This window comes from Micrasema longulum, unplaced genomic scaffold, assembly GCF_059751315.1.
Source record: "Micrasema longulum isolate JH-2025_06_02 unplaced genomic scaffold, ASM5975131v1 h1tg000185l, whole genome shotgun sequence".
In the NCBI taxonomy this organism is placed as follows: Eukaryota; Metazoa; Arthropoda; class Insecta; order Trichoptera; family Brachycentridae; genus Micrasema; species Micrasema longulum.
The window spans coordinates 614,134-628,559 of NW_028277390.1; the positions used below are offsets into that span (position 1 = coordinate 614,134).

General features: G+C 33.8%; 1 protein-coding gene across 2 annotated transcripts; it reads right to left on the reverse strand.

The window, feature by feature from the left end:
- Positions 1 to 2,298: 2,298 nt before the first annotated feature.
- Sf3b6 (splicing factor 3b subunit 6) lies at positions 2,299 to 8,032 on the reverse strand. 2 transcript variants are annotated; one of them, XM_088243111.1, is made up of 3 exons: positions 7,824 to 8,032; positions 7,615 to 7,733; positions 2,299 to 2,582 (listed from the first exon to the last, which is right to left on the reverse strand). In XM_088243111.1, the coding sequence occupies exons 1-3, from the start codon at positions 7,851 to 7,853 to the stop codon at positions 2,480 to 2,482; spliced, it is 252 nt and encodes an 83-aa protein (XP_088099237.1). In that variant the 5' UTR covers positions 7,854 to 8,032; the 3' UTR covers positions 2,299 to 2,479. The 2 variants fall into 2 exon arrangements, with proteins under 2 accessions (XP_088099237.1, XP_088099236.1); XM_088243110.1 differs by having other exon boundaries at positions 2,299 to 2,711; positions 7,824 to 7,991.
- Positions 8,033 to 14,426: the final 6,394 nt, after the last annotated feature.

Here is a 14,426-nt window from a genome sequence, read left to right on the forward strand (position 1 = left end):
CATTCATTCCGATGGCTCTGATGTCTTTGTATTACAGAAATATCCTAATGAAATCTTTCTCCATGTTCATCGTAATTTATTGAAAATTAGTAAAAATTTTAATTTGATGTAAAAATTCACATTGTATGATTTTATTCGGATTAATGAGCGCCAGCTTTCTTTGCTTTTTAAATAATACAGATTATTGGAATATCATTAAAAACTTACTTAAACATGCGCAGCAAAGTTAATTGCACAGTAAAATTTTAATTTGAAAAAATCCTTTGTTTTTTGTTACCCGATAACAATCTGGATATTTGGAACCCGGATGTCTGGAGTTGGGAAAAATAGAGTTCTACTGTATGAGCCAGAAACTAAACAACAATCAACTTTTTGGGTGTTCCAAGATAAACCTTGTATCGGACATCGCCGCTCGTATGGCAAAAAAGACGGAGGCAGTTTCTACACGAGGAAAAATGTTCGACTGAGCGCTGAGAAATCCTTAGACCTCGATGGCAGCTGAAGCTTCGCGAATCGTCGCTAGGGCTACACGCGGAGCTTCAACCAGAGCGGCCGGCACCGGTGTTTTTACAAGTTTTTCCATTTGTTAGTTTTCTTGCTTATTTCGGCTAGTAGTCTCGATTTTGTAATCTAATAAGCTGCCCCTTTAATAAAGACAGTTAATTATATCACTTGCGGGGGCAGACGTTAGAATACCGAGACTCTAGCCATAAATATGTATAGGATTATGAAGTACTAGGCCTCACTGAATCCCACTAAAACGTGTCTCACCCTTTTAATCGGTATGTGGGATCTTTTCCCGTGTTATTTATGTATTAATTGGGACACGGGGATGATGCCTACATACTTCATTTTTATGTAAAATTTATACTGAGGGTGTTATATGAGTAAAAAGGTACTGATGTAACAATAAAATATAAAAATGTCCAGCCAATGAGAGAGCGTCCTACGCGTTAATTCGGGGCAGCCCGACCCCCTCTCGCTCTCTCCTGCGGCTTAGGAATGCTGTCCCGCACCCTGTCCGACCTATAAAACCTATGTGTTTTTTATGAATAAAGTTGTGGAAAAATCAAGACTAAGCGTGTTTTCTGGAATTACGCCCTCTCCGCCTTCGACTCCGCCGCCTGCCCTTGGAGGATATCACCGCCGACCCAACCAGAGAAGCCTATCTCATCCAAGGTAGCCGGACTACAGCAGCTACAGAGCCACCCCTATCTACAGTTCAACTATACACACGGCGAGGTGTCGTGTATAAACCTAATCCTATAAAAGTTGTTCGTTCCCAAAGCATATCTAAGAAAATGATAGCTTGTTTCTACGGTTATTGTACTGGACATATCGCAACCATACTTGTAGAAGATCGAAGAACAGTTAACGTGAACCATTTGTAACAAAACAAAAAAATTTTCATTATTTTTGTAAAAACTTAAAAGGCACTAGACATGTGTAGTTCGCAAACGACCCGGTCATACTGACAAGGTCTGAAACGAGATATGTTTCTCTCATCTCGGTCAGTTGGTTTGCAAACGAAAAGAGCGTCCAACTAAATATCTTTGTATCTGTTGTATCATTCGTATCTTTCATATCTCTAGCTCATTTAGGTTATTCGTTCGCAACGATTGTGTTCATATTCCTTGTCACCATACGATATGCGTAGTTAGTAGATAGGTTAAGTATGGGTAAATTATTTAAAGTTGAGGCCACGCATACATAGACATTTGCTCTATCTATACACATTTCCGAAGTGTGTGTTTATTGAACACGTAGGCCCGATTAACACGAATCGTCCAAATCCAAACGGCACGATAAAACTAGGGCAGATTGACATTTATTGTACTACTTTGTATTTATTTCAAATGTATTCAGGGGCTACTCTTGTAAACACTTCTCCTCTATCGTCAAAAACTACTCAAAAGAAATAAAACAAAGTATAAAGCTGAATATTTTTATATGTAAACAAATATTCTCTTCCTAAATAAAACCTATTAAAAATATTGTAATAATATTTTTCAAGTGAACAAAAGAACTGAATGAACTAGAGACCCGAAAAAAACGAAGAAACAAATGATACGAAAGATGCGATGATACAAATGATACGAAGATGCGGAGATATGATGACCCAAATGAACAAAAGATACATTCGTTCAATTGAACTACTTAAAAGATTTGGTCACTTTAAAGATACAGATCAAGTGACACATATCTTTCCGGTAACAGGGTCTTACCCACCTAAAAGGCACATTCATAAATTATATTTATTTGGTAAAGTAAAAACTGAAATTTTAAAAACAAAAAATATTTTCCCATGTGAATAAATTTTTATTACAAAATAGTTTTTTAGAATAAACTTATTAAATATTTTCAGCACAAAAAATGTCTCTCCATATATCGGGCTTATTCTTCCTTTTGTCCCACATGCCTCTCTCGCTATATCGGCCTATTCTTCGTGCCTTCTCTCAGGCACATACATCATAATTTGCTACTTTTTCAGATCTTCTGAAGAAATTCCATATTTCTTCTTAATAGAATCAAGTTCTTCTTGTTTTTTGTCAATGTCCATTCCTTTGAACGCTTTATTAGATCTGTAATATAGAACAACTAAGTACCTATTACAAACATTGAATCCAGATAAATGATCACACGCAGTTTTTGCATCAAATATATCTTCGTATACAACAAATGCAGTCCCTCTTGTTTCTGGTGTATTTCCACTGAAACAAAAAAGTTTATCTTTAACTTTAAAGAGAAATATATTTTCTATATATGCACTCTTAAACCATCTTCCCACACATTCGTCTAAGGTCGGGTTGTTTGATTATTAGTATTAGTTAAAAATCGAAAGTAATATTAACAATTATTTTAAAAACATATTTTTTTTATAAAAAAAGCAATACATTTTCAAAACTTTTACTAAAACATTATATTTTGAATAATTACTAATGCTCAAACAACCAACATTCAGAAAAATTTTAAGGCCAAGAGAAGGCGGAATGAATGCAAGCATGTCATCATCATTTAATAAGTTTTAAGGGTAACAAAAATTACAGATTTATATCATCATCATCATTCCATGTCCGCTCCCTAGTTGGAGCATATGGTGTCCATGAAGATTTTCCAGGCATCTCTGTCAGTTGCCAGCTCCTGTGCATCCTCCCAAGTCAGGTTCACGTCTCGTAGTTCTGACATGAACTGCTAACAGTCAGCAGTGGACGTCCAGGACGTTGAAAACCTGATGCCTTGTAAGGTAGGCAAGCGAAGTTAAGGCTCTCAGGAGGCATCCGTAGTACATGGCCAAGCCAACCGTATCGCCTCCGCTTGACGACAGTTGTCACTGGAGTTTTCTGTGTCCGTTCTCTTATTAAACTTCTTTGCATTCAATCAATTATTCCAAAACTATTTGAAAGCCTTGTACTTTACAAAATAAATTCTCATGTAAGACATGCAATATCACCAGTTAAACGTGGTTTTACTCTCGGCAAATCAACTCTGACAAATCTGATTATTTACCAAAATAATATAATTAATGCTTTAAATCAAAAATGACAATTTGATTCTATTTACACTGATTTTAGTAAAGCTTTTGACAAGGTTTGTCATAAAATTTTGGTAAAGAAATAAGATTTGGTAGGAGTTAAAGGGAATATGCTGAATTGGTTGCATAGTTATATAACTGGTAGATATATGATAGTGAAAGTTAATGATTTTGTGTCACAATCATTTTTGGCGACAAGTGGGGTTCCTCAAGGATCCCATTTAGTATTTTTGTAAATGATGTAGTAAATTTTTTCGAAGAAGATAATATTTTACTGTTTGCCGATGACTTAAAAATATACAGGAATATAAAAAATGTAACTGATTGTTATACTCTTCAAGAGAATATAAATATATTGTACAAGTAGTGTAATTTAATAATCTTCAGTTAAATATATGTAAATGTCAAAGTATAACTTTCTGTAGATGTAAAAACCCCATTAAATTTACATATTTTAAAAATAGTATCGATTTGATAAGAGTGTCTCAAATAAAAGATCTGGGTATTTTGCTTGACGAGAAACTAGAGTTTACTTTTCACATTAATCAGATAGCTAATGATGGAATGAAGATGCTTGGATTTGTTTTGAGACTAGCGTCAAACTTTAAAAATTCATTTACTGTGAAACAATTGTACTGCTCATTAGTAAGGAGTAGGCTTAAATACAACTCTTTGGTTTGGTCTCCCTACTATGATATTCATTCTCACGCTATCGAAAGGGTACAAAATAAATTCTTGCACTTTGTAAATTATAAATTGAAAATACCTATAGAATCCTTAAATTGTGATTTCCTAAGAAATGAAATGAGATTACTTGAATTGTCTGACCGTAGAGTTATAGCTGATTTGTTATTCTTATTTGAAATAATTAAATCGATATTTGACAACCCAACTTTGCTTGAACTAATCCAAATTCGAATACCTGGTAGGTGCACTAGAAGTAAAAAAATTGTTTTGTTTTTGTAATAGCAGCATTATGTTAATCTTGTTTTTCTTTTCATGGTTGTCATACCATATTTATATACTATAAACATAAAATTATTAAAAAAGGAATGGCCCACAGTCAGATGCTGAAGTCTTTGTTGGCATTTTTTACAAATTACGGTACCTATAGCTTAATTTTAAGATGTATTTTTTAAAGTTTTTTTTGTAATGAAAATAAAACAAATGTAAAAATATAATAATTTTGTAACAATTCACGAACCAACTTCGAAATGCACTCACTTATACCCAGGATACATAGGTATGGAAATGAATTAGAACAAATATTCGATATTTTCAATGCAAATTCTGTACATGAATTAAAACGTATTCTCACTCCTTACAATAAATACATTATTAAATTTAACTTTTTATTGAAGTTATGATTATATTCTATCAGATGATTTGCGAATTCAGAAAAATTATTATTATTTAAGCATCTTAAGTGTTCTTTTACTCTAATATTAAAGTTTCTTTTAGTTTTTCCAATGTAGATTGAATCGCAATCATTACAATTTAATTGGTATATCCCAGATTTATTATATTTATGGACTTTGTCTTTGTGATTTTTTAACAATGTTCCTGTATTATTAGTTGTGTAGAATTCACAAATCATCTGATAGAAAATAATCATAACTTCTGTAAAGACACTGGATTAAAAGTATTTCATGTTGAAAATAAAATATTAAAATTAGACAACTTAGAAATTAAAAAAGCGATTCATAATAAGAAAACAATAATTAATAACCAAATAAACAATTTTCTTTTAGTCCTCTCCTGTCTTACTTCGAAAATAATGATATCAAATTACCATCCGTGTAAGGAAAAAACGACTTGATTTATTGGGTCCACGTGTATTTAGTATATATATAGTATTTAGTGAACATAATAAAAATAAAAAAAGGAATCAATTCATTAGTTACGTAAACCTTGACGAAGAAGCTTGTTTTCTTTGAAACCGGTCGGTGAAAAATAGAAATTAGTGGCTAAAAACAAAGTTGTTTTATTTATTTTATTATAATAAATAACCACAAAGTTAGTGCTTCAAATATAAACTTTATAATAACTACTTTACTTTTATCTTAAATTATTCTTAACTTTACTTTGTTATATTTATATTTAGAACATAAGGTAAAAACGAAGGCCCTAATAAAGGAAAAAAATGTTATGTTTCTTTTTAACTTTTTAAAAATATTTTAGCTTCAATAAATGATTTACTTTGAATTATTCTATTATATTTCATATGATGTTCTACATAATTATTGTTCACTGCTGGGATTATTTCTGTAAAGCATTTTTTCGTAAAAGGTTCTTTGAACCCTTGATGTGTAAATAAATATATTTCCTTATGAAACCCAGTGGTGCATAGGGCACCAATTTGCAGGGGTGAATCGTCAAAATAAGCTATTATGCACAGCTTACCATTTTATTTGACTTTCGATAATAATGTGTTCTAGTAAATACATTTATGTGAAAATAAATAAAATAATAATTATTTATTATAAATCACCACCACCGCTTGTATCTTCCTACAAAAAAATATCTATGAAGTGCACCTAGCGCCCAGCCTGTTCTCAGTGAACGATGAAACTAGCCGATTACCTCAGTTTATTCCTCTTCGAAGCTATGTCATCAGAAGGGATAAGTGCGTCAAGCAGAGCTGAAGCCGTATCCACGGCAGTGAGTGTTATGATACCAGTCAAAGGATGTATAATTATTATTATTGATAACTTATATAGCGCCATTTTCGTAATATAATACCTCAAGGGCGCCAATCATTGGCTTATTTTGCACATTATTAATAGAAATAAATTTGTATAGAGCACCCCAGGGATCAGATTTGGAAATTTACTAGAAGGCACCAACATAGTCATTTGGCTTTATCTATTGCAGTTTTGTATTTATTATCTGCCATTTTAAAATTTGCATGTAGTAAAAACAATGCTATAGGATTACAGTCAGTTCATCGACCTCTTCCGAGAGCTCTAAGCGCACGATTCAAAAGAGTTTTTAATGCTGAAAGATTGGAATTCCACCATTTGCGACGGGTCAAAGGAGGAAGGGAAGTTCATCCTAGCGCATTATCTGCACAATCAATTACCGCGCGAGTTTTAAATGACTGTTTATTCTAGCTATCCGACCCATTTGATAAGTGAACTGAGCGTTAAAGTTTGACCAGTTATCAGTTTTTGATCGAAAATGTGATGGGATTGGTGTTGTAAAAGTATGAGAAACGTCACAATAATCAAAAGTGATTAGGTTGAGATCACTGCAAGATACTCCATCGTGCACAACCCAGTAGGGGAACTTTGCAAAGATTTCCAGATACCAGAGTAATGTCAACATATGAAAATCTCATGGCAAAAGAGAAAGTAGGACGACAAGAGGGATCATTTAAAACGCTTAGGTCGAATCGGGATATGAAATCCTCACAAACTTCTCCTTACTTCAAGGTCAACTCTAGGGCTGCAAATGGTGGACTCTGCATTGACATTTCCCTGATAAGGTCATTCAAATTATCTTTAATTGGTCCAGATAGGGTTCAATTGGGTCGCTGTATTTAAAATATGCTGATACAATATAAAAATATAAGAATATTTCGACTGCAGAAAACCAAGCGTTCGGCTTCAGAAAACCAAACAAGTTCCGAGTGATAAACAAAACTTCTCAAATCATTTCATTGGCAATGAAAATGGTGGGTAGTTCCACATTGATATCTGAATAATTGGTTTCAAGGTGGTTCCACACTCTTGCCAAGCGTCGACAAGAGCGAGAGTATGGATCGGGCGTTCGGATTTTTCTTTGCGGACACTCGCAAGCGCTCGCTGAGGTTTGGGGCAGTGTCGTAGTTTAAATATGGTATATACTGTAGGCCTGAACATTGACGTTTGGCTTGCGTAAGCTTGCAAAGCCTTTCCCCAAGCGGTTTGTGGCGAGCGCCTGCTATTAAAGTCTGCGGGTTCTACCTCTGTACGAATTGTTAATTCGGCCATTTGAGGAAATGAGTTTCCTGTGACTGAGATAAAAAACCAGCGTCTGATTCCGTTACGCGGATTTTTGGGATCACAATATTAAGTAATAACCGTACGATGTAAACTTACACGCGAATTTGCCTAATGGCGCCATATTTCCCAAAAATGTCGTACATTTCCTCGCCAGTTATTTTGTAAGGAAGGTTTCTGATGTATAAAACTCTATTAACTTCTGGAGGCAACCGTACCTGGAATATTAATAAAGATATGAATAAATAAATGCATACTTTCATTTATTTAATTACAATTTTGCAAGTTAAGATGCTTAGTTTACAAACATTAGTACGTCTTTGAAGAGCCATAGCCATTTTCAGTGGTTGATTATAATTCACTCGTAGAAATTGAAGACTCCACTTGTTTGATATTATAGCTTAAGTAATGCGAGTAAATGTCATTCAGTTTTAATAAAACACTTTTTAAACAGCGATTAAAGGAGAATTGATCGGCATATCGGCAATAATTGACAGCGATCCACCGGTCTTGTACTGCCGCCCAGAGATTATACACGATTATACCACAGACTACAGATGTCTTACTCTTAAAAAAGCTCGTCTTCCATAGAATTATACGAAAATGTTTTTTCTGTGACTTTCTTTCTTCCTTTTTGCACAATTTGCTGACCTTTTCTACTTTTTTTTTCCTTTATTAGGGCCTTTTTTTTTTTTTCTTTATTAGGGTCTACTACCAAAACTTGATAACATCGGCCAAAAACAAGTTACATTTATAAACATAAGAAAAACATAAACAGACAGGAATAACAATATACAAACAAAAGACAAGAAAAATATAAGTACAAGAATAACATCAAAATATCAATTGTAATAATAAAGACATATACCAATAAAAATTTCAACATAAATTGAAATAGGTACTAACAGAAAAACTCACCAAAACCCGATAGTGCCTATTTAACAGAAAATAGAAACTTACAGTAAAATTAAAAGGAAGATAGAACTTAATAACTAGAAAAATTACAACAAAATAATAAAAATATTAACAAACTTAATCTTATATTAATGATAAATTATAACTATTAAAATTAAAAATTAAACGTCGGAAGTAATAATGACAAAATATTTTACATAAACCTAAAAATGTACGATAAATTTATTGTAAAAAAATAAATAATTAATTTAAACATAATTATTTCAATGACACAATTATTACAAATCATAATAGGGAACAGTTTGAACTTAAAAAAATATAAACAGAATTGATCAATAAACAATTTGTACAAGAAAAAATTTGAGATAAATGAATTGGAAAGGTTATAAAAAACATAAGTAAAATATCAAATATTTTTTTCCTCCCAGTCATTAAAGGACATGTAAAAAAATGTGATTAAGATCTCCAATGCCTCCACATTCGCAGGCATTGGAGTCTAAAATTAAAATTTTAAAAAGATGGGACGGAGTGCAACAGTGGCCAGATCTGATACGGCAAAAAGTTACAATCCTAGACCTATTGAGTTTACACGCGCTATTGTACCAAGGTTTGGGGGGAATATCAGGCTGGATATTACTATAAAAATTCCCTTTGACAATTTAGAAAAATTCCACTCCACTTTCCAAGCATTGAAATTAACTACTCTAATCAAATTAGAAATATCTGAAAAATCCACCCGGTCGTATTTTAAATTACCAACTTCAGATCCCCACCTTGCAAGAGAATCCGCCTTTTCATTGCCTGATATTCCAATGCGGCTTGGAATCCAGGCGAAAACAATTTTTTTGGCGCATTGATATAATTTAAAAAGAGAAGCAAAAATATTACAAATGATAATTGAAAAGTTATAACTGAATGGGGATGACTACAGTAATTTTAAGCAGCCGAGTGAATCAGTAAAAATAACAGACTGAGAATAGTTCATTTTTTCAATATGGATTAAAGATTCCAGAATTGCTATGTATTCAGCATTAAAATTAGAGAGTAAAGAAGGGAGTTTAAAAATACCAAATAAATTGTCTTGTTCACAAAGAAAGGAAGCGCCAACGCCATTATTTGATTTCGAACCATCGGTAAATACATACTTGTGATTGGGCCACTTACAGTTAATAATTTCTGAAAATTCAATATTAATAGAAGAAATCGATTTGTGAGTGGTTTGAAATTTTGAAAAGCCAAGATCGAAATGAATTTCAACGTTTGAGAAAAAATTGAAATATGGAGAAGAATAAAGTGGTAAAGTATGATATCGAAAAATCTTAGTAGTCAAATAGGAAAAACGCTCGTGACTAATCGAAAGAGCAGGGTGATTTTTGTTTCGCCAAAGAGGAGAATTATTGCAAATGGAATGAAAATATTGGACTTTAGACAGAACAGGATGATTTTGAAAACGGATGCGTTTGATGAAGAACGAATCCGCTTGTTGTTGTCTTCTAATGTGAAGGGGGGGGGGTCAACATTTTCAACCTGTAAGATATTAGTTGGAGTAGATTTCATGTAGCCAGAAATAAGACGAAGTGATTTGAATTGAATTTTATCGAGTTTAGAAGACAAATGTTTTGTTAGAGGTTCGAGCAAGAATGATGCATAATCCAAATGGGATCTAATAATAGCATTGTTAAGGAGTTTAAGGGTCTTGGGGTGAGATCCCCACGAAACGCCAGCTGTAGACTTAAAAATATTGAAACTTTTATTACATTTCGAAATAATATGCTGAATGTGAGTGTGCCAAGCTAATTTAGAATCGAAATGAATGCCCAAAAATTTAATTTCGTTGGTAAATTCAATGCAAAAGTTTTTAATCAAAAGATTGATATATTTCTTTTTCTCGTGAAGACCATAATTTTACATTTATCAGGGGCCAAAATGAGTTCGTTTTTGGTAATCCAGGAATCAAAGAGATCAAGCGAAAACTTCATTTGGTTCAACAGAAAAGGAAGTTCTTTACCAGAAATATAAATATTGAAATCATCTGCGAATTGTAAAAAATTACAAGAATGATTAAGACAGTGAAAAAGATTATGAGTATAAATATTAAAAAGAAGAGGACTAAGGGGACTACCTTGAGGAAGCCCTTTCCAAATGGATCTAGATCCCACTGTGTGGCCGTTGACTAAAATATCAACAGTTCTACTAAGAAAAATATTATTTACAAAATTTACAATTTTCGAGGGGACATTCAGAGAAAAGAGTTTTTTAATGAGAAGAGGAATTTTGACGTTATTATGCTCCTTTGATGTCCAGAAAGGAAGCTATTAGAATTTCTTTTTTACTTAAAGCAATTTGGATCTCTTTGACAAAAACAGAAAGGTTGTCTCGCGTTTCCTTACCTCTCCTGAAACCAAATTGAAAATTTGGAAGAATCTTGTTGCTTTCAACAAACCAATCAAGCCGATTTTTAACAAGATGTTCAAGAATTTTTTGAAAACAGGAAGATAATGCTATAGGTCCATATGAGGATTTTTACCAATTTTCAAAATGGAAATAAGATACTGCACTTTCTAGAAGTCTGGAATACAACCTGAATCGAAAATTTGATTATAAATATTTAAAAGAAAACTACGAAATACAGTATTTGAACATTTTATAAGGGAATAGGGAATGTCATCAGGACCGGGAGCAGAGTTATTTAAATTTAGGAAAACCTTTTCCAGTTCAGCAGAAGAAAAGGGAGCGCTAAGCGGAGCATAGGAATAAAGAACGGGAGAACAAATAATTTCTTCAATATTGGGACAGTAAGAAGGAGCTAATTTATTAAGGAAGTCGTCCAAACAAAGTGCTACCGGCACACGCTCAGTTGGAGGATTATAAGAACCTCTGAATTTTCGAATCATGGTCCAAACAGATTTAAAGTGCTCGAAGGGGAAAGTCGTTCGCAAAATTGAGACCATCCATATCTTTTTTTACTCTTTAACAACCGTCTGGTCTGAGTCTGAACCTGTTTTAGTTTTAAAAAGTTTTCCAAAGTCATATGTTTACAATAAGCTTTGCAGGCTAATTTTCTTTTCGAAATTGCTTCAGTACATTCAAAGTCCCACCATGGGGAGGACGAAAGGTGACTGTTAATATTTTTAGAAAAAGGATTTTTTTTTTTAGCTGTTACATGGAAAATTTTAAGCATGTTTACCCAAGAAGTTTTACAATTTCCAGGGATAACCTGAGGAAATTTGGAAGCTTCCACTTCAAGAAGCGTTTTAAATGCAATTGGGTTAGCTTTTGGTGAATTTAATTTGTATTTTGGTCTTGAATTATTGGCACATGCTGCAAAAACGATGAACATATTAATATCGGAAGATGGTCACTGCCATGTGAATCCGATAAAACCTCCCATGAAAAAGAAGATGCTAAACCAATTGAACAGTAAGAGAGATCCAAAGCATTACGGGATTGGTTTGGGGGAGGAATGTGAGTCGGAGAGCCATCATTCAAAACACATAAATAAGATTCATCTAAAAATTCGTTAATCAATTTACCGGATTTATCGTCTTTAACGCAGCCCTACAGAGTGGAGTGGGCGTTGAAATCACCCATGAATAAAATAGGTTTAGGAAGGGAAGAATAAAAGTTTGACCACCATTGAATATTAAATAGAGAATTTGGGGAGGTATAGGACGAAACAAAGGTAATATTGTTAATCCTTACTGCGCATACTTGCGTGAGATTATCAGGAGGGGTGACCGGTATGCGCTGGAAAGAGATGGAATTTTTCACAAAGATGGCACAGCCACCGCCCCCATCAGCTTTCACATCTAGCACACGAGTACCCACCCAATCTGAAAACCAGATCGGATTTGAACCATGTCTCAGAAATGGCAGCAACTGAAATTGAAAAAGAAGTTAATAAATGAAAAATATTAATATTATTGGATACAGCACTTCTGCTGTTCCATTGAAGAATTCGAGCCATTATAAACAGCTTGAAGTAAAATCTTTATTATATCGGCAGCGTTGGACGGTATTTTATTAGACGTAATAATATTAATTAAGAGGTTAACTAAAGTTTTGATAAGTTCTTGGGGATTATCAAAGCTTTTATCACAGGAGAATGCAACACCATTAGAATGGTCAGAATCAGAATTATTACCATCAGGGGAGATTAATATAGATTTAAGTAAATCTTTATCTTTACTTAAATGGAGATTTTCAGGACTTTTTGGAGTTCGGTAGGTGAAAATGGTTTTTTTACAAAAAGTAGAAGGCGAAGTATTACTACCGAAAATTACATTAGCCGGGCGAGAGAAAAAAGAGGAAGGAAGGAAGGAAGCCTTTTCGGCAAAGGAAGGTTTGGCAGGAGGAACAATCTTAGCTGCTTCAAAATACGAAATATTATCCGCAGCCATATGGTGTTTAATACTCTTCTGCCGAGAATATTCTGGACATTGATTATTAATAGCAGTGTGAGAACCTTGACAGTCAACACACTTTGGAGGTTTGTCGGATAGACAGGATTCACCCAAATGATTCTCGGAACATTTGAAACAACGGGGAAGTGATCTGCATACCGTTTTGCTGTGACCAAAGCGGCAGCACTGGAAACATAGAATGGTGGGGAAGATATATTTTTCTACAGGAATGGAGTTGTAGTGGTAAAGACTGACCTTCAAAATATACAATAACTGACTGAGACGGTTTCCAAATTACAGATCCAGATTTTGTATCTTTATAATTTAGTCACCGGACTTTAAAAAGTTTTCCGTATCTTTCTGGAACCCGACATTCAGAGATAATTTCATCATCCGACATTTCAGTCGGAACTCTTTTAATCAAACCCAAACGAGTGATTTGGTAGGAGGGAATTAAGGCCTTAAAATTGTTATTTGTAATTGTCACTGAATTTGAAAAATCGTTGGCAGATTTGAAATCCTTAAATTCAACTGAAATACGAAATTTGCCAAGAGATTTTACCCCTCCGGGTAAAATGTTTTTGAAGTTTTGACGGGACAAAAAGTTACCAAAAGAGATGCATCGGTGAAGATTTTTCATCGGTGAAAGCTTTTTGTAAACTGTCAGAAGATTTGTAGCAAGCCTCTGGGACTACAATTTTGGGTTTTTTGGGTGGGACATTGTTGTTCGCATCACGCCTCTTTCTCACGCCAGCATAGTCATGATCGTCTACTGGTGCGGGAGACGGCCTCGCAGCCGTCTCCGCACGATCCTCCATTATGGGCTATCCAAGCCCTAAGCGGGAATAAAAAACAGTTTACTAACAATTAAAAGAAAACACACCCGGCAAATTGATTGAAAAATGAAAAAGGCAAGAAAATAAGAAGGAAAATTAAGAAAAGGTATCAGAATAAATCATATATTCTATAAAAATAATTAAAAAATTACAGAAAGCAGAAGAGAATCAGAAAAACAGACCTTGTTTTGACGATTGCTAAGCAGCGAAAAAAAAACATTTGTATCTATATTCTTATTCCTTTCTGTTTGTGTTGTTCTTGTGTTTATTGTAACTTGTTTTTGGCCGATGTTTTTATGTTTTGGTAGAAGGCCTTAATAAAGAAAGAAAAAACCCCATTAAACCATTTACCAACATACAGTACTTGTTTTCCGAAAATCTTTTATAAAATATATGTGAGGAACGCCTTTAAGTAAGACATTTGTTACTTACTCATGTATTTGCTAATTACACATGAAACGTGATTTCATCCTGTTTCTTCAAGATCTCAGCAGTATTTTTACACTTTAAAACGACTCAACACGGCATAATAGAATTCAAATCGGGAGTTGCATACTGAGCGACGTCTACAAAGAAATTGATGGGCCAAAACGTAAAACTACTCATTTATGAGTAGTTGAGCCGCCTTCTGTTTGATGTGCGTATGCGGTTTCTGGACTATTCTTAATTCTATGGCCTACATAAATTTTATGTTATTTAATATTTATTGTCTATGATCAGAGTATTATATCTGTAGTCTGTGATCAGTCGATCGGTG